This window comes from Gigantopelta aegis, chromosome 8 (assembly GCF_016097555.1).
Source record: "Gigantopelta aegis isolate Gae_Host chromosome 8, Gae_host_genome, whole genome shotgun sequence".
NCBI lineage: Eukaryota > Metazoa > Mollusca > Gastropoda > Neomphalida > Peltospiridae > Gigantopelta > Gigantopelta aegis.
In genome coordinates this window covers 51,508,362-51,529,434 of record NC_054706.1, presented here as the reverse complement: position 1 = coordinate 51,529,434, position 21,073 = coordinate 51,508,362, and the positions used below count along the sequence as shown (strand labels likewise).

The 21,073-nt window shown below is 37.6% G+C and overlaps 1 protein-coding gene across 1 annotated transcript in view; it reads left to right on the top strand.

Moving 5' to 3' along the window:
* Positions 1–17,707, top strand: part of LOC121379892 (probable flavin-containing monoamine oxidase A) — a 33,248-nt gene extending 15,541 nt beyond the window's left edge. Inside the window, exons 4-11 of the mRNA XM_041508563.1 lie at positions 5,434–5,548; positions 7,330–7,487; positions 8,265–8,354; positions 10,002–10,089; positions 10,732–10,997; positions 11,641–11,828; positions 15,682–15,769; positions 16,916–17,707. Coding sequence (XP_041364497.1) covers positions 5,434–5,548; positions 7,330–7,487; positions 8,265–8,354; positions 10,002–10,089; positions 10,732–10,997; positions 11,641–11,828; positions 15,682–15,769; positions 16,916–17,137 — 1,215 coding nt within the window. The 3' untranslated portion in view covers positions 17,138–17,707. The remainder of the gene's footprint in view (positions 1–5,433; positions 5,549–7,329; positions 7,488–8,264; positions 8,355–10,001; positions 10,090–10,731; positions 10,998–11,640; positions 11,829–15,681; positions 15,770–16,915) is intronic.
* The last annotated feature ends 3,366 nt before the right edge of the window (positions 17,708–21,073 follow it).

The window sequence follows — 21,073 nt, the reverse complement described above, 5'->3', positions numbered from 1 at the left end:
TATTTACTAGCCCAACATTGAATATCACTAGCCATGGGAGTGGGGCTACCATAATCTAGAAGCCCTGTCTGGCATGGCAATAGTAGTTATTTACTAGCCCAACGTTGAATATCACTAGCCATGGGAGTGGGGCTACCATAATCTAGAAGCCCTGTCTGGCATGGCAATAGTAGTTATTTACTAGCCCAACGTTGAATATCACTAGCCATGGGAGTGGGGCTACCATAATCTAGAAGCCCTGTCTGGCATGGCAATAGTAGTTATTTACTAGCCCAACGTTGAATATCACTAGCCATGGGAGTGGGGCTACCATAATCTAGAAGCCCTGTCTGGCATGGCAATAGTAGTTATTTACTAGCCCAACGTTGAATATCACTAGCCATGGGAGTGGGGCTACCATAATCTAGAAGCCCTGTCTGGCATGGCAATAGTAGTTATTTACTAGCCCAACGTTGAATATCACTAGCCATGGGAGTGGGGCTACCATAATCTAGAAGCCCTGTCTGGCATGGCAATAGTAGTTATTTACTAGCCCAACGTTGAATATCACTAGCCATGGGAGTGGGGCTACCATAATCTAGAAGCCCTGTCTGGCATGGCAATAGTAGTTATTTACTAGCCCAACGTTGAATATCACTAGCCATGGGAGTGGGGCTACCATAATCTAGAAGCCCTGTCTGGCATGGCAATAGTAGTTATTTACTAGCCCAACGTTGAATATCACTAGCCATGGGAGTGGGGCTACCATAATCTAGAAGCCCTGTCTGGCATGGCAATAGTAGTTATTTACTAGCCCAACGTTGAATATCACTAGCCATGGGAGTGGGGCTACCATAATCTAGAAGCCCTGTCTGGCATGGCAATAGTAGTTATTTACTAGCCCAACGTTGAATATCACTAGCCATGGGAGTGGGGCTACCATAATCTAGAAGCCCTGTCTGGCATGGCAATAGTAGTTATTTACTAGCCCAACGTTGAATATCACTAGCCATGGGAGTGGGGCTACCATAATCTAGAAGCCCTGTCTGGCATGGCAATAGTAGTTATTTACTAGCCCAACGTTGAATATCACTAGCCATGGGAGTGGGGCTACCATAATCTAGAAGCCCTGTCTGGCATGGCAATAGTAGTTATTTACTAGCCCAACGTTGAATATCACTAGCCATGGGAGTGGGGCTACCATAATCTAGAAGCCCTGTCTGGCATGGCAATAGTAGTTATTTACTAGCCCAACGTTGAATATCACTAGCCATGGGAGTGGGGATACCATAATCTAGAAGCCCTGTCTGGCATGGCAATAGTAGTTATTTACTAGCCCAACATTGAATATCACTAGCCATGGGAGTGGGGCTACCATAATCTAGAAGCTCTGTCTGGCATGGCAATAGTAGTTATTTACTAGCCCAACATTGAATATCACTAGCCATGGGAGTGGGGCTACCATAATCTAGAAGCTCTGTCTGGCATGGCAATAGTAGTTATTTACTAGCCCAACATTGAATATCACTAGCCATGGGAGTGGGGCTACCATAATCTAGAAGCTCTGTCTGGCATGACAATAGTAGTTATTTACTAGCCCAACGTTGAATATCACTAGCCATGGGAGTGGGGCTACCATAATCTAGAAGCCCTGTCTGGCATGGCAATAGTAGTTATTTACTTGCCCAACGTTGAATATCACTAGCCATGGGAGTGGGGCTACCATAATCTAGAAGCCCTGTCTGGCATGGCAATAGTAGTTATTTACTAGCCCAACGTTGAATATCACTAGCCATGGGAGTGGGGCTACCATAATCTAGAATCCCTGTCTGGCATGGCAATAGTAGTTATTTACTAGCCCAACATTGAATATCACTAGCCATGGGAGTGGGGCTACCATAATCTAGAAGCCCTGTCTGGCATGGCAATAGTAGTTATTTGCTAGCCCAACGTTGAATATCACTAGCCATGGGAGTGGGGATACCATAATCTAGAAGCCCTGTCTGGCATGACAATAGTAGTTATTTGCTAGCCCAACATTGAATATCACTAGCCATGGGAGTGGGGCTACCATAATCTAGAAGCCCTGTCTGGCATGACAATAGTAGTTATTTACTAGCCCAACATTGAATATCACTAGCCATGGGAGTGGGGCTACCATAATCTAGAAGCCCTGTCTGGCATGGCAATAGTAGTTATTTACTAGCCCAACATTGAATATCACTAGCCATGGGAGTGGGGCTACCATAATCTAGAAGCTCTGTCAGGCATGGCAATAGTAGTTATTTACTAGCCCAACATTGAATATCACTAGCCATGGGAGTGGGGCTACCATAATCTAGAAGCCCTGTCTGGCATGGCAATAGTAGTTATTTACTAGCCCAACATTGAATATTGAATATCATCTAGAAGCCATGGGAGTAGGGGCTACCATAATCTAGAAGCCCTGTCTGGCATGGCAATAGTAGTTATTTACTAGCCCAACGTTGAATATCACTAGCCATGGGAGTGGGGCTACCATAATCTAGAAGCCTGTCTGTCTGGCACGGCAATAGTAGTTAGAATTTGGCACGGCTAGCCCAACATTGAATATCACTAGCCATGGGAGTGGGGATACCATAATCTAGAAGCTCTGTCTGGCATGGCAATAGTAGTTATTTACTAGCCCAACATTGAATATCACTAGCCACGGGAGTGGGGATACCATAATCTAGAAGCTCTGTCTGGCATGGCAATAGTAGTTATTTACTAGCCCAACATTGAATATCACTAGCCACGGGAGTGGGGCTACCATAATCTAGAAGCCCTGTCTGGCATGGCAATAGTAGTTATTTACTAGCCCAACATTGAATATCACTAGCCACGGGAGTGGGGATACCATAATCTAGAAGCTCTGTCTGGCATGGCAATAGTAGTTATTTACTAGCCCAACATTGAATATCACTAGCCATGGGAGTGGGGATACCATAATCTAGAAGCTCTGTCTGGCATGGCAATAGTAGTTATTTACTAGCCCAACATTGAATATCACTAGCCACGGGAGTGGGGCTACCATAATCTAGAAGCCCTGTCTGGCATGGCAATAGTAGTTATTTACTAGCCCAACATTGAATATCACTAGCCACGGGAGTGGGGCTACCATAATCTAGAAGCTCTGTCAGGCATGGCAATAGTAGTTATTTACTAGCCCAACATTGAATATCACTAGCCACGGGAGTGGGGCTACCATAATGTAGAAGCCCTGTCTGGCATGGCAATAGTAGTTATTTACTAGCCCAACATTGAATATCACTAGCCACGGGAGTGGGGCTACCATAATCTAGAAGCTCTGTCAGGCATGGCAATAGTAGTTATTTACTAGCCCAACATTGAATATCACTAGCCACGGGAGTGGGGCTACCATAATCTAGAAGCTCTGTCAGGCATGGCAATAGTAGTTATTTACTAGCCCAACGTTGAATATCACTAGCCATGGGAGTGGGGCTACCCTGATCTAGAAGCCCTGTCTGGCATGGCAATAGTAGTTATTTACTAGCCCAACATTGAATATCACTAGCCATGGGAGCGGGGCTACCATAATCTAGAAGCTCTGTCAGGCATGGCAATAGTAGTTATTTACTAGCCCAACATTGAATATCACTAGCCATGGGAGTGGGGCTACCATAATCTAGAAGCTCTGTCAGGCATGGCAATAGTAGTTATTTACTAGCCCAACATTGAATATCACTAGCCATGGGAGTGGGGCTACCCTGATCTAGAAGCCCTGTCTGGCATGGCAATAGTAGTTATTTACTAGCCCAACATTGAATATCACTAGCCACGGGAGTGGGGCTACCATAATCTAGAAGCTCTGTCTGACATGGCAATAGTAGTTATTTACTAGCCCAACATTGAATATCACTAGCCACGGGAGCGGGGCTACCATAATCTAGAAGCCCTGGCACAATAGGTTCTTTTTGTCTACAGGAGTTCATTTTAGTGCAGTATTAATGTTATTGATGGCTTGTAAAAAGAGTTAGATATTCAGAAATGCGTTTTAAGATATTTTAATCCAATTACAGCTGAGCATTGCACTGGTTTTGAGGTGAAATGTTTTGAAATTATCAAACTAATTTGGGCTTAATTATTGTGGACGTAATGTCCATTTAAACACAGCATTTATCGCCTTGAGGTTGATGCAATCTAAAGCCCTGACATGATTTAATTTTTGCAAATTGAGTATCAGAATGGTGCAAGAATGTTTGGGGACCCAGGTTTTACCCCCTGGTTTTCACCTGGAAAAAAGGTTTGGAAATGGCATTCATATGTAGGGAAAGTCCCTTGAAAAATACATATACAGTCAAACCTGTATATAACGTCCACCAAAGGAACCTGACAAAAGTGGCCGTTATAGACAGGTGACCCTTATATACAGGTTCAAAAAATTTAGAACCCATATATTAAAACGCTGACATTGACTTGCAGAAGATATTTAGTTTAATTGAAGGTTATTACCCATGTGGCATGTTTAACTCGTTTGTTTCATGTCACGGCTAATTGTTCAGTGGAACATGACCATTGATTACAGCTGAATAAGATCATGAGTCATTAAATAATCCTAACATGGGGTATCTTTAATGACTGCCAACTTCAGCAATTCATGTTAATTACCAATCATGTTTGGCTAGAAACCATCAGACACCTGACATCACACCTCAATAGTGACCATACATACAGCCAGTGGGAGGTCGTCTACTGTTCTGTGAGGACGCTGAGAACCAATTGAATTACACCACCAGTGACGGACGTTATTGAGTGCCTGTTTGTTTTTCAATTACAACCGGCGAATCACCATGGAACTTTACTTTGACGGGAAATAAACCCAAAGCTACAGACATGGCCATATAAACACATTTAATTTATACTTTTTAAGATGATTGAAAAAGTAAAGACATAACCAGGGAGAAAAAATAAACCAAAAAATGTCTTCTTGTGATCGTTACAGCAGGTTCAACCTGTGATTTTGGGTGAAAAATAGTGACCGCTGGCCGTTATGGACAGGTGACCGTTATGTACAGGTCAAATAAGGAAGGAAATGCATTGGGGGATTTATAGTGGTCGTTATAGACAGGTGACCGTTAGACCAGGTTTGACTATATATTTTTTAAAGTATGCCATTTTCTTTCAGTATTACTTGTATTGTAAATCTCTCCCATTGGTTCAATGAGGACTATCAAAATATAGCACTTATTTTGTTGTCTGTAGCCAAATCTGTAGTTCACACCAACAGAGATGTGGGGGGTGTTTTCAAATTTGATTCATTGCATTTCTTTTTTGAGTAGTACCATACCATACAGAAACGGCTCTGATGTGTTTTGGGCCTAACGTAGCATAAAATAAGAACGATGACCCCTAACACTGTTTATGACTGACAATTATATATTCAGTAACTGTTTTCTTATATTGTATTTACAGCTGGAAAAGTTCAAGAAGACACTTGTTGGAATTGATATTTCAGGCTCAGTGGAAGCGCTCAAGTGGGACGGCATAACTTTTGAGAAGTACCGGGACGAGAACCTTTGGACTGTAGGTATGATTAAAGCTCAGGATTTAAGCTGTCGCTTGTCAAACGCGAAATATGAATTAAAGTTAATTTAGCAAATATTTTTTATTATTAATTCACCAAAAAGCTAAGTAATAAATAGTTTGTAGTTCATGGATCTATCTCCATTTTTGCTTTGGCTAAATGAAACTTAAATTATGCGACATATTTTCTTAGCAAATTTGCCAAATTGCTAATGTTTTATGGGCCTAAACCTTGAATGCTCATCAGATATTTAATGACCGATGTGTTTTGGTATTGTTAATATAAAGCTTTGTCATGAGAATTTTTTAATATGGAAAAAAATAGCTGTCTGTATTATCAATTAACTAGTCGAAGTTGATATTTTACAAAATAAAAAACACAAGTAGAAAATCATATTTATTCTGCGGCACTTCTAAATTAATATTAAGTAAAACAAAAGTTGCTTTGGGCATGATGTAGCCCAGTGGTAAATCCCTGTCAGTGAGCCTTTTGGGCAATTTGTTGTACCAGCTAGTGCTTCACAACTGGTAGGCCATGGTATGTGCTGTCCTCTTTATGGGATGGTGCATATAAAAGATTCATTTCTACTTATGGGTTTCTTCTCTAAAACTGTCAGAATTGGCAAATGTATGATTTTCTTAACCCTAACCCTAAACCTAACCAATTTTCTTTCTGTGGGAGGCTGCCCATACCTCCTATTAAGTGCGGTTGTATTGAGCACAGTCATTGTAAATATTCAATTTCATAGCACCATACCCAAACATTTCTTTCTGTGGGAGGCTGCCCATACCTCCTATTGAGTGCGGTTGCATTGAGCACAGTCATTGTAAATATTCAGTTTCATAGCACCATACCCAAACATTTCTTTCTGTGGGAGGCTGCCCATACCTCCTATTGAGTGCGGTTGTATTGAGCACAGTCATTGTAAATATTCAATTTCATAGCACCATACCCAAACATTTCTTTCTGTGGAAGGCTGCCCATACCTCCTATTGAGTGCGGTTGTATTGAGCACAGTCGTTTTAAATATTCAGTTTCATAGCACCATACCCAAACATTTCTTTCTGTGGGAGGCTGCCCATACCTCCTATTGAGTGCGTTTGTATTGAGCACAGTCATTGTAAATATTCAATTTCATCGCACCATACCCAAACATTTCTTTCTGTGGGAGGCTGCCCATACCTCCTATTGAGTGCGGTTGCATTGAGCACAGTCATTTTAAATATTCAGTTTCATCGCACCATACCCAAACATTTCTTTCTGTGGGAGGCTGCCCATACCTCCTATTGAGTGTGGTTGCATTGAGCACAGTCATTGTAAATATTCAATTTCATCGCACCATACCCAAACATTTCTTTCTGTGGGAGGCTGCCCATACCTCCTATTGAGTGCGGTTGCATTGAGCACAGTCATTTTAAATATTCAGTTTCATCGCACCATACCCAAACATTTCTTTCTGTGGGAGGCTGCCCATACCTCCTATTGAGTGCGGTTGTAATATTCAGTTTCATAGCACCATACCCAAACATTTCTTTCTGTGGGGACAAATGATTGTGCTCTAGTGGTATCATTAAACGAAAAGAACCAATCATCAGTACCATATTTTACATACTTTTTCTTTCAAAATACAGGTTAAAAATGGAGGTGAACATCATACATAACAATTTTTTTAATTATTATTCTATCTCTCCAGATGGAATGTCAAGTTACCTGTAGTTGGAAATCTGAAAACAATGTGCTGGGTGTCATTATATGAACATTCCTTTCTTTGCCTTCCGTTACAGATGGTAAAGATCTTGTGGATGCTGCGTGTCGCTGTATGTTTGGTCTGTCGCCGTCGGAAATGACCCTGCTGTACTTCCTCAAGTACATCAACTCTGCAGGGGGTCTGAACATTTTCTTTCAACCAGCAGAATACACCGGTCGAGAGTGTCGCGTAAAGGTACACTGAGCTTGTAAACATTTATTGCCAAATTCTCAACTTAAAAGAATACAGAATAAACAGTCAAAATTGGCTGAAATTCCTGGCAGACATTCGGTTCGGCTGGGTATAGATTATTCCGGGGTGAATTGAAACTTGCCGGATAAAATTTGATCATAAAGTATAATCGCAAAATAATTGCCGGTCTCCCAGCACACGGTGATGTTGACCGGCAAAACCCAGTCTGGACCACTGATAAAGATTTCTGTGTTTTCTATAATCTGATCTTCTCATAAACCTTTATCTCGAGTTACTTTTCTAAGCAATAATTTATTTTCTACTTTTTCATCCTTTTTTTAAAAATTTAAATAAAAGAAAATTAAATCCTATTTGTTCAATTTTTATTAATATCTGCTTATGATATAAAATGCACTCCATATATTAATATTAATACCTTCTCTATCATGTCATGCACACATCATGCCACAAGGGAGTACATTTTAGGCTCGATAAAAAATGTAACAAAATAGATAACATTTCCACATTAGTGAAACATTCAGTTATGTAGTACACACACTACAGCTATTGTTTTTGTTGGGTGTTTTGGGGTTTATATTTTTTTGTTTGGGTCGTGCAGGGGTGGGGGGGCTCCAACAAAATCAGGGCAAACAAAGGTTTTTGGGCAATCTCTAAAATTCTTTAAATTATCTTTAGGCTATTAAAATATATAAGCGAATCTTTTCATATGATTTTATCATTGTTTTAATTATTGTTGTTGTTGTTTTGTTTTTCCTTAAGGGAGGTGTACAGCAGCTAGCAACTCATCTAATGAATAAAATAGGAAAGAGGAATGTCAGAATGAACCAGCCAGTCACACACATAGTTCAGGTGGGTATATATGATTGTCTCCCCTTGCCTTTCACATGTGTAGGCTGGTATATATGATTGTCTTCCCTTGCCTTTCCCATGTGTAGGCTGGTATATATGATAGTCTCCCCTTGCCTTTCCCATGTGTAGGCAGTTATATATGATTGTCTCCCCTTGTCTTTCCCATGTGTAGGCTGGTATATATGATAGTCTCCCCTTGCCTTTACCATGTGTAGGCTGGTATATATGATAGTCTCCCCTTGCCTTTCCCATGTGTAGGCGGGTATATGTGATTCTCTCATTTTCTTTACCATAAACAAAAATTTCAAGCAAACAGTAATTCAGTCAGACCTGTTAAACCTTGGACCCCAGTATGAAAGGAGCATTGGACCATGTGTTAAAAACAAAAGTTAAGATTTAAGAGAATTCTGTGCTATGAAAATATGCTTTTATATTTTTTTTAAATTCATAAGATAAAATAGGACTTACACCTTGTATTGAATCAAATACAAACATTTATTATTATGTTACATATTACAAAATACAAATTTAATATAACCTTTCACATAAATTTTCCAATTGTCTGTTCACTATTTACACAGCCGTGTTGACTAAATTTACACTGGTGGTTCTTCTATGACCTTATTATGATTTGGTTGCTGTTTTAGCACAGGCCAGTACTTGTGAATATTGTCTTTCTGTTTTTTTCTTTCTTTTTTTATTCCACTGCCTCCTTTCCTTTCTCTCCTTTGAATTCCATCTCATTTCTTCCCGATCTGGCAAATCCTATCTTTCAATTTCTTTCACTATCCACCTCCACATCCCAGTCCTTGTTTCCAACTGCGACAGGTGCTTGTCTCTGGTGGCTATCTGTACCACACACCTGCCATTCCCCATTAGCTTTGAGCTGTGGGCTTAGTGTGACCACTTCGGGGAGTGTTCAGTAGTTACTTCTGGCATTGTTAATGTTGAATTCACGTGCTCTAACGGAAAATTGTCTTGTTTGTGTTCACTACACATAGTTCAGCAGAGAGTTGAATTATCCAATTCTGACCATACTTCTGTTTTAATTTTCATGAAAGTTGAAAAATATTTGTTTGATATACTGCATTGAATTCAGTATTATGACCAACATGACTGCCAGAGTTGATACCTATTGAAATCATACTGAGCCATCCATCAGTGTCATTTTACCCTCGGTACAACCAGTACTGATATTACCGCGGAGAGTTCAATGACAATTCCTCAGTTGGTGATGGAGATGTCTCAAAACTCATCTCTTAATTTGGGCAGGATGTAGCCCAGTGGTAAAGCGTCCGCTTGATGCACGGTCTGTCTAGGATCGATCCCCATCGGTGGACCGATTCAGCCAGTGCTCCACAACTGGTGTAACAAAGGCTGTGGTATGTACTATCCTGTCTGTGGGATGGTGCATATAAACGATCCCTTGCTGCTAATCGAAAAGAGTAGCCCATCAAGTTTTGACGGCAGGTTTCTTCTCAATATCTGTGTGGTCCTTACCCATATGTCCGACAACATATAACCGTAAATAAAATGTGTTGAGTGTGTCGTTAAATAAAACATTTCCTTCCTTCATCTTTTAATTAGAGTGGGACTGATGTGTCATTGGAAAGAGGTCTTGCACTGTGTTATACTTGTTTGTTGTAGACTGGCAGTACTGTGACGGTGATCACAGATAACAGACTACAGGTCCAGTGTCAGAGAGTTGTAATGGCTATACCACCTCACCATGCTGGTAAGTTGAAGCTATAACATAAAATTGTATATATTTGTTCATCTCTAAAAATAATGTTTCATTTTTTATTTAAAAAAAAATTAATTTCATTTTAGATGTCTTTAAAAATTCACCATAACCTGTTTTCAAGAGTCATTTTGGTTTCAAATGGCTCAGGAAGTTCGGTTTTAGTACTCTTTGTAGTCCTGTCTTTTTGTATATTCGTCTGAAAACTTTTCATTTCCGGAGCATATTTTTCTTATCAGTTCAAATAGGATAATCAAATCATGCATGCAAGTACAACTTGGGATGGTGTTGTGTACCATAACTAGGACACTGCAACCAACTTTTGACGAGCATATCATGTTCCTCGCTAAAAAAAAAAAAAATTGGTTGTAGTTGTGTTTAGCTACATTGTTAGATATTTTTTTTAAATGTTCCAGATGGTAAATGGGGATTATTACTGGATGGTAATTGGTGATTATCACTGGATGGTAAATGGTGATTATCACTGGATGGTAAATGGTGATTATCACTGGATGGTAAATGGTGATTATTACTGGAACATACACTGAGTAGCTGACTAAATAAAGTGAATCGAGATAACTAATCTTACAAATAAAAGAAAAAAGCATAATAATGTTTCGTTTTTCTTATTTGTAGCGGCAATTAAATATACTCCACCTCTCCCATCCACAAAGCTGAATCTTTTACGGTCGGTGCCCATTGCATTTCTTGTCAAGTTCGCGATTACGTTTGACGAGGCATTTTGGATGAACAATGGCCCAAACTGGAGAACGTTTGGATTTCAGTCTGTGTTAGACGACGTTGAACTAGGACCTGTGGGCATTGTGTATGATGCTACGTCTGCTCGCGGAAATCCTGCTCTGGCTGGATTTCTTTCTTCAGCTGTTTGTCTTGAGGAAGATGTGAGTATCGTCTAGTTATATATTCAGAATCAAAGTGGAACTGACGCATTGAAAGTGGGCAATAGTGATGCAGGCCTCTAAGAATTGAAAATCTGCGTGACTCATTTATCAGTTACGTAGAAATAAATCCAGGTAACTCATTTCATTTTTCCATAACCAGTTATATCTAAATAAATGGTTCTCGTGAACAAAAAAATAGATTACACAAATTTAGATTTGTGTGAACAGGGTGGGAACGAAACAAGCATTCTTGCAATTTTCAGAGGCCTGTGGTGGGAGCTTTGTCCATTCGAAGACCATCATATTAACATTTTTGTCCGACAATATGTATACATAAAATATGTAAAATGGCAGGCAATTGTCGTCCAAAACATTGCTTTTTTTACCTTCTTATTTTTATTTATTTTGACAAAAGCAAGTTTAAGTAGTACAAGTTAATCACTTTTGTTAATATATTTTGACATACAGTTACTAAATTCTTAAAACAATATAGGTGTATGCTTTAGTAGGGAATTGGGTTGAAAGCAGCAACTCTAAATGACAGATGAAAAATTATCTTACTTGAAACATAAACTTAATATAAATGGAGGTTTGTTTAACATCCTTATATTATGAATCCATGGTACATTTTCTTTTGTAACAGTTAACGAGGAGGCAGAACAGTATTTTAGATTTACTGGAGAGTGTGTTAGGACCGAATGTTCGAAAGTTCATAGACTTCTCGCAGAAAGATTGGAGTAAGGAGCCCTTCAATGGAGGATGTTTTCTGAAATCTCTGATTCCCGGGACAACGAAGTACTTCAACCAAGACCTCAGAGAACCATTTGAAAGGTTTGCTTCAATCTCATTTAATCAACCAGGGCCCCGTTCCACGAAGCGATCTTAGCACTAAGATCACATTATCGTATTTTTCAGCATATAAGCCGCTACATTTTTTACTGTGAATTGCAAAGTGCTGTTTATAAAACGGTGCGTCTTATTTATGAATTTTATGGTAACCGCTGTGCATATAAACCAGAACGCTTTTTTTTTCATTCTCCATGGTTCACACGGTCTTGAAAAGTGCTTGAATTTAGGAGTTTGAAATGAAAAGTGCTTATTTTCACTTTTTTGGGAAAAAGTGCTTGAAAAGTGCTTGAATTTCATGTCAGTGTGACTAGCGCGTCATTTTAACCAGAAATTACGGAACAATCTCGAAAGAAATTTAGCATTTTTACTTCCGTGTTCGCAGTTTCATTCCAGCACTTGCGACGTTCCGCGACCCGAATGTACTGGGCCCATTCCGGGACAAATGCTATGTTCCGAATGCCTCAGCTGAGATTTACTGATTATTGACGAGCGTACTAGCCTCGTTTTGAGAACTGCAAACAATAGTCGGGCGAGACAACATGGAATCACGTAGATTTTGAAGTTTTTGCAAGCACATGTTCAAATTTAAACATGCCTAGTGGAAAGTGTGTTTTTAACAAAACGTGGTGTCGAAAATATGCGTGGATCAGAGAGAGTAAGGACATGTCAAAGGCCGGTTGTTCCTGTTGTCGCAAGGATATTAACATTGGCACCATGGGCGAGAGCGCACTCAAATCAGATGTTCTGAAATGAAGTAGCTTTCCTCATATTATACAAAGTAGTAGTGTTATACTTTGTAGTAAACACACCCAACTTGCATGTTCGATATTGCAGATAAAAAGCCAGTGGCAGCCTAAACAATGTCATGTGATACAATTACAATGTCATGGCCATGCAAAAGCCGGACCTTAACAAGGACATCAAAACAGTTTCTTGATATCTTTAATGCCACTGTTTCTAACTTGTTTGTAATGTTTTTAATTAATATATCAGTGTTCTCGCTGAGTGAAAATTAAAGGAGGGCGGCCGCTCGGCACCACACCCTTCAAAAAACCCAAACCCACATCAATAAATGAAAAGCAAAAAAAAAAAAAAAAAAGGGAGGGTGGGGGGAGTAGTTTGGTTACCATATTGTTGTGTGTTGGTAGACTGAGAAAAGACATACTTCTTTATTTGCCTATAAAAAAAGTGCAAAGGGGTTTATAAAAAAAACTCGTCTTTTAATAGAACCGAAGATGATAACCGTCTGACATTCATGGGCAGTTCCGGTTTTGCTGGACCGATCAAAGTTTTAATATTATTATTTTTAATAAAGATTTCAAGATATATGAAAAACAATAAAGATGTTTGTAAAGTGATCTCCTAATGTCAGATACATTTTTGTTATTTCCATCTTCATCGAAGGAATCAATCGTTGTGATAAAATATTATCGCCAGCTGATAAAAAGTAGTTTCGTTTTTGTAAATATATTATTTGGCACTCAAGATAAATGATTTTAATGGTAAACACTACCACTTCCGTTGTTTTTATAAGCGTTCATGTCCCCTCAAAATATTTTATAAAGAACTGCTGAATAAACAGAATAACAGAAAGTAAAAATCATCAGTTTCAACCAATTATATCTGCAACTGAGGACAAAATATCAAACGATAGTTAGTGGAAACAAAAGACAGAATGACCGTTCTGATCACGTGACAAATTTGGCGCCAAATAAGAGGGGTTTTTTCAATCGGAGATTGCTGAATCCGTAAAAAATAAAATGTTTTCATTGCTTACATAAAATATAACTTTTATTGTGTCTATCAAACATACAAATGAATACAGATATTGGACAAAATAGAGGCTGTTAAAAATACTGTTAAATTACGTTACGGTAACTGTCGTAAATGTTTCGTCAATTGCTTTTTCGTACACAACGCAGCTTGTTTCCTTTGATGTCCAGTGTGCAGACTGATCGTTGTTTTTTGTGTGGAAAAAAGTGCATTTGGAAATAGCAGAGATAGGTGTTGGAAAATAAAGAGGGGCTCTCAAAAATAAAGGAGGGCGGGGAACGTGAAAGGAGGGCGGCAAAATGGAATAGCGGGGTGGGGCGCCCCGCTTAAATGGAGCAGCGAGAACACTGTATATCAAAATTTAAGTTTAGTATGAAACTTGCGAATTAAAATCACATAATCAGAGTACCTGTAATGTTTGTATTAAATGTCGACATTTCCAATCTAATTAGCCTGCTAATTTATACAGAGCATAACATTGTTATAATGTATTTTGTTATATTACATGTAATTATACATATATAATTCTCGGCAACTAAATATATATTTTAAAGGCCGTCATTTAAAAGTTATATAACAATGTTGAAACTAAACGATCGATAGGACTGTGCTTAGTTTCGGTTCACTGCCACATATCCAGCTTGACCCGACCTTGTTTGAATATGTAATTTTTGCACATGGCACGCTAGTTGGGTTACAGAGAAACGCGTGTTTTGCAATCGAGTGAGTAGATCTACTAGTAATTTTCACTTGTGCCCCTTTTTTTTGGTTCACGCTTTGTAATCATACTGGGACAAATAAAATATTATCATGGATTTTTTTTTTCTTTGCAACTAATGCAAGATTACGAAATTAGCATTATCAAGTTCTTGTTCATATTTTCGTAAAAATAGCGGGGTTTGTCAACAGTGTTTTGTTTACGAAACTTTCCCATTAGGTGAAATGAAACTGAAAGCAACACAATCAACAATTATTTAAAGGTGCGGTTTATGTACGAACAAAGGTCGGAACTTGGTCTAAAAACAAGGGGTGCGGTTTATACACCAGTGCGTGTAATAAGCCGGAAAATACGGTAAGTGCATAGCTACCTTATGTACTAAGGTGATCTTAGTGCTAAGATCGCTTCGTGGAACGGGGCCCAGGACTTTAGATCTCAATAATTTGGGCACAACAGGAACTTTTCTCTTTTCTGAACACAGGAAGGTTGCTTTATTAGTTTAGTACTGTCATTAACAGTTGCTGTGGAGTTGTCAATATTAAGAAGTGAATTTCTAGTTATTTTAATCTAATTAAACTTAATATTTCAGTGGTTTTGAGGTGAAATATATTTAGGTCAGCATGTTTGTACTTAATTTAGGCTGATTATTATTTAGGCACAATGTTTATTGCCTGGACTTTGATGCAATCTAAAGCCCTGACAGATTTGTTGTTTGTCCAAATTCAGTCAGTGGTGTATTGTTCATTTTCATACTGATCTTGTTAACATTGGCCCCGTGTTCAACAACAGTGACCAACGCTAACATTCACAAACTATTGATTGGTTGTCATTTGGTTTAATGTAAAGCATGTGACTCAGTCTGACAGATTTATATTTCTGGCTGAACTCAATTTCTGGTTTTACTTGTAATTGATTCTGTTCTAAGAGTTAACTGGAGATTAAATAAAATGTTAATTCATAACCAGACAATCATACTTTTACTGCATTCTTCAAAAAAGAATTTTAGTCAGGATGGCAACACCCCTATATTTTTCACTCTAGATGATCCAATAAATAAACTAATACAGGATATAGAATATTTATTTTTATATTATTTATGAAGAAATGATGGGGTTTTTTTTTGGTTTTTCTAACATCCCAAATTAAGTCACGGTTCTGAAGTCTGATCCTTTTAAACAAACAAAATATTATTTGCAGAATAAAAGTTAATCTACTTGTTCACAAGATTTTTCTTTTTAGCATTTTATAGATATATTGGTGCATCAGCCATAATCACAGTTGAAATGTCCATGATTTAGTAAGCAGAGTATTTGCCGTATAATGTATTTTTGGTTACATTTTAAGGATTCATTTTGCTGGTACAGAGATGGCGACTATTTGGTGTGGGTTTATGAATGGTGCAATACAGTCGGGATTCCGAGCCGCAACGGAAGTAAGTAATCACATAGCACAACTGACAAAGGCTTAATACACATAGTGCTCAACTCAGTTCTACTATTAATTCAGGGGCGGTTCCAGGTTTTTGTAAAGGGTGGGATCACAGACTTCTAAAAAGGGCAAGATAAAATTTGCTGACGGCATACGAGCCCAGGTCGCAAAAAGTCTGTGTTGAAATAAAGATGCTAAGGGATGCATTTCCAGGGCAATTTAGTTATTTAAATCCAAAGCGAAGTTTAAACATTTTGAGCAAAGGTTTAGCACCTGTTATGTTTATGTTGCACACCCAGAAAATGGGCGTGGCCGAAATATATAAAAACAAGTTAAGTTGGTGATATCGGATTTATTCCGCTGTAATGACAATATGGCGTCGAGACAAGCGACGCATGTGCTATGACATCATTACTTCTTGTGGTTACGTTTGCCACCGACACATTGAAACATTTAAAGTAGTCTACTCTGTTGGTTCACTTATAAAAAAATTATATAGGGGTAACCTAAAACTTTAATAAAAAATACAAACAACTATTGGTCAGTTTGACCAGTTCAACACTTACAAAAATCATAATAAATAATACCCCTTTTAATGAAACCTGCAACTGCATAACATCTTACGGTTCAGCTAATGCAGCACAGCTGGATTATCAAAGGCCATGGTATGTGCTGTCTTATGTGGGATGGTGCATATAAAAGATCCCTTGCTACTTTTAAGATTGTAAAAATTACCAAATGTTTGACATCCAATAACCTATGATTCAAGGCTTCTAGATTATGGTAGCCCCACTCCCATGGCTAGTGATATTCAATGTTGGGCTAGTAAATAATTATTACTGCATTGCCTGACAGCTAGTGAAAAAAATTGTCAAATGTTACAGTAATCTTCCACTTTAGGTGATATATCTGATTATTACTATTCTTTAGTAAAATTGTATTAACTTAAAGTAGGGCTAGTGAATTTTTAATCATGGCTAGTACATTTTTTAAATCACTGATCCTATGGCTAGTGGATTTTTATTAAAATTCTAGAAGCCCTGTGATTAATAAATCAATATACTCTGGCAGTGTCGTTAAACAAAACAACCCTTTAACATCCTAAGGTATGTGTTGTATATTATTCAATTATTTGACACTTGTTTTTCAGGTCCTTTCTCATGTCCGACCGCAGATAATTACCTCCCCTGATCCTGGAATGCAACATTTTGATAGTGACAGTCAGTCAAGTGTTTCCAGCTATCTCCGATGGGGTTTACTTTTCACAGCAGGGGTCGGTGCAGTGTCTGTCGCCTATTTGTTGTGGACATCGGAGAAATCGACAGCAAGAAGTTTGGCAAATTCTATACGACTTGTGTTAGAGTCAAAATAACCATTTTCGTTTGATTATCTGTGGTAAATGATAAACTATTTAAGTGGTTTATTATCAGAAGTATACACATTGTTTTTATACTTCATGATACAATAGATAGGGCATTTGTTTTTAGCTATAACATCTGCTGGAAGTAGGACAAAATAGGTAATTGAATTTCAAAAGGTAACATTATGTAAGGATAGATATTTTATAGATGAAATATTTATGGCAATATTTTTTTCATCACCTTGAAGTCAAAAGGGGGAGGTAATAGTGTTACTTTTTTTGACAGTTGCAGGGATTTGCATTTATCTCATTTTTCTCTTTCTCACAAACTACAAGTCCTAGATCAGTCAAACATAGGTTATGGTTTCACATACGATTGCAGCTGATTATATATTTTGTAAATAAAATTGTTCATTAATTAAAGAATTTAAAAAAAAAAGAGATTAGTGAATTATAATTCACAAATTATTTTTGTAATGAAATGTAATCCATTAAAAAAAAATGTTTTAACATGGTTTTAGATAATGTCATAAGTGCAGCTATGAATGAATGAATGAATGAATGTTTAACGACACCCCAGCACGAAAAATACATCGGCTATTGGGTGTCAAACTGTGGTAATGCAAACAAATAAAGTGATGATCAACATCAATATAAGAATTCAAAATTTAAATAAAAGCAGTGTAAAGAACTGTGCAAAAATACAAATATCACAGATAGATACTGACTTTTACTCAAAATTTCAATTATATCTTGGAAAAAAAACAAGGGGATTTGTGCAGTATTGGCCATTCTCAAAGAGAATGTTACACCCCTGCACCACGGTGAGGTTACAGCAAGCACAGGGGAAGTGCAGCTATGAGTGGGACTTGCCGAGTCGTGATGTAGAATACTCGGTGTATATTGAGTTATGGTAGTTAAGTCATCTGAAATACAGTTTCTAGGTAGTGGGTTCACATCCCAACACTGGCTCACACCCATAGTAAATTTTTTAACAGCTCCGTGGGTGGGGAATCTAGGGTCACTGCACCGTTTTTTCTCGCTCAAACTGCTGCCTACTAACCATCAATATGTCCTCGACAGACGGCCCAGATAGCTGGTATGTGTGTGTGCCCAGGATAGCATTCTTGAACCTCATTGGATATAGGCACAGAATCAAAACTGATTGAAAGCAGATCCTACTGTCCAAGCATTTTGGATCTGACATAAATTGGTGCCATTTTAGGTCCAGATGACTCTTATTGGGAACAATTTCCAAAATGGCTGCATGTTTACAGGGAACATTTTGTTTAGTATCATGTCAATCAGATCACTGAACAATTTTAAAAGATTAAACAGTAGTTGCTAATCTATTTTCAACTGACTTAGACAAGGCTTTAGATTACACTTAAGTTGAGGTGATAGACGTTGTGCCCAAAATAACATATTCCCAAAATAATTATACCCAAATTAAGTACAAATACGCTGATCTCAAAACATTTCACCTCAAAACAACAGAGATATTAAAGGGATAGATCCTAGTTTTTAAACACTAAGGCATGTTTTTCACTATTAGAGCTGTTTATGATCACTGAAATCAAACTTATATTTTATTGTTTAGATTATCCATTTCCGTACAAACAAAGTGTTTCTGGTTAACCTGGTGTTCCTAATATTTTTAAAAACACACCTAGTCTGAGAAGTAACTGTTATGGAGTCGCGTTTTAGTCTATTTTTAATGGTATTTCAACGTCACAGACTCTTGTTTCACTCTGTTGTATCCAAATTTGTTACAGGTTTGTAAATTAACCAAACTTGGTATCCATTTTTACAGGTTGAAACTAGAGTCTAGGTGAAAATTATGCTTTAGTGTTTAAAAACTAGGATCTGTCCCTTTAAGCTTTAATTAGATTAAAGTAACTCAAAATGCTTTTGTAAACATTCACAACTCTTCTGCAGCTAATGACACCACTGCATTGGAAGAGATAAAAAAAAAAATGTGCCCATATTAGTGAGATCTAAAGGGCGGTTAGAAATGTCTCTAATAAAGATTTTGAAAACAAAATGTTCCCTGGTTTATCTATGTACAGTAACGGGGTGGGACGTAGCCCAGTGGTAAAGCGTTCGCTTGATGCGTGGTCAGTCTAGGATCGATCCCCGTCGGTGGACCCATTGGGCTATTTCTCTTTCCAGCCAGTGCTCCACAACTGGTGTAACAAAGGCCGTAGTATGTACTATCCTGTCTGTGGGATGATGCATATAACAGATCCCTTGCTGCTAATCGAAAAGAGTAGCCCATGAAGTGGCGACAACAGGTTTCCTCTCTCAATATCTGTGTGGTCCTTTACGATATGTCTGACGTCATATAACCATAAATAAAATGTGTTGAGTGCGTCGTTAAATAAAACATTTCTTTCTTTCTATGTACAGTAAATTAAATGACAGTACTGAATTTGATGTGAATTTGTGCAGGGGTGTAACATTCTCTTTGAGAATGGCCAATACAGCACAAATTGAAGTTTAGAGTAAAATTCGGTGTCCGTAAAAGTCTGTGATATTTGTATTTGTATTTTTGCACAGTTCTTTACACTGTTTTTGTTTAAACCTTGAATTTTTATATTGATGTTGATCATCACTTTATTTATTTGCATTACCATAGTTTGACACCCAATAGCCGATGTATTTTTTGTGCTGGGGTGTCGTTAAACATTCATTCATTCATTCATTCATTGATGTGAATTTTGTTGGTTGAATTTGCTCTTTTACAAGTCTTCCTGTTGTGTATATATATTAGAAACAATTTTAATCTAAAAAATAGTAATATATTTTTGTTGAATCTAAATTTACTGGTTATTTTTACCTTAATGTTGTGTGAAATTATTGATATTTAAAATGGTGAGAAAATGAAAATTGTGATTATGTACCAAGTTGAGGATCTCAGCAAATGAATAATATGCTTAAATTTAAATTTATTTTTAATATACTCATTCAGATATCGGACTTCTTAGCACATATTATGTATAAAACTGTACATATCAAGATCTCATATCAGAGTACAAATGGTGTTGCTTCACCAGTACAGATCATAGCAATAAACCTTCATGCTAGGCTTCTATCAACTGTCATGACGAAGTTGGCCAACTCAATAGTTGAATTGGAATTTCCCCAACTCCGGACACACTCGGATTAACTAATTGGTCATAGTTGTATATTACTAGAATCAAGTTGTAAGAGCACTAATCCTAGCAACTGGACAGTCTTAGAAGTCATGAGAGCACAAAGTTGACCAACTTTGTCATGGCAGTTGGTAGTCTTGACACTTAGTTTAGTTTGAGAATTTAACCATTATATTTGTTGTACAGTCGAACCTGATGTTACCTATCGGTCTAATTTTAATGAATATTTTTTTCGGCTGTCTTGATACCTGTGTTTTATGTAAAAGTCAGCTACTCGGTAATCTATACTGATAGAAAGAAATAAGGGAACACATCAAATTTAATTCACAACTAGCGTAGTAATGGCTGTATTTCATACCAAGTTGTAATGTGGGATTGAATGTCTTGAGTGTATAATGTGCTGCCTATATGTTCCCAGTCAACTTTTGACAATATGAACTGATTTTTGTGCAGGCAGTGATCCTTTATTTCTTTCCATAAGTATATTATCGATCTCTTTAATCTAAAAGTTTATTATGTAAGAAAAAATGTCAGAACTTGCCAGTGAGTGAAAATTGTCACATATTTATTATAAAATGTATAGTTATTGTTAACAATTTTGATAGGTTAGTGGGTTGGGTTTTATTGGGGGGTAGATGTTGCGAAAACATCAGACTAATAAACGATGCGTTTCCTTGTGAAAGGTGAATCTTTTGTATGGTTGCCAAACCTTGTCTTCATTTTCTGAACTTCGTTTTAAACTGTCATAGTATATATGTATATATATAATTTATTAATTTTTAAAAATGTTATT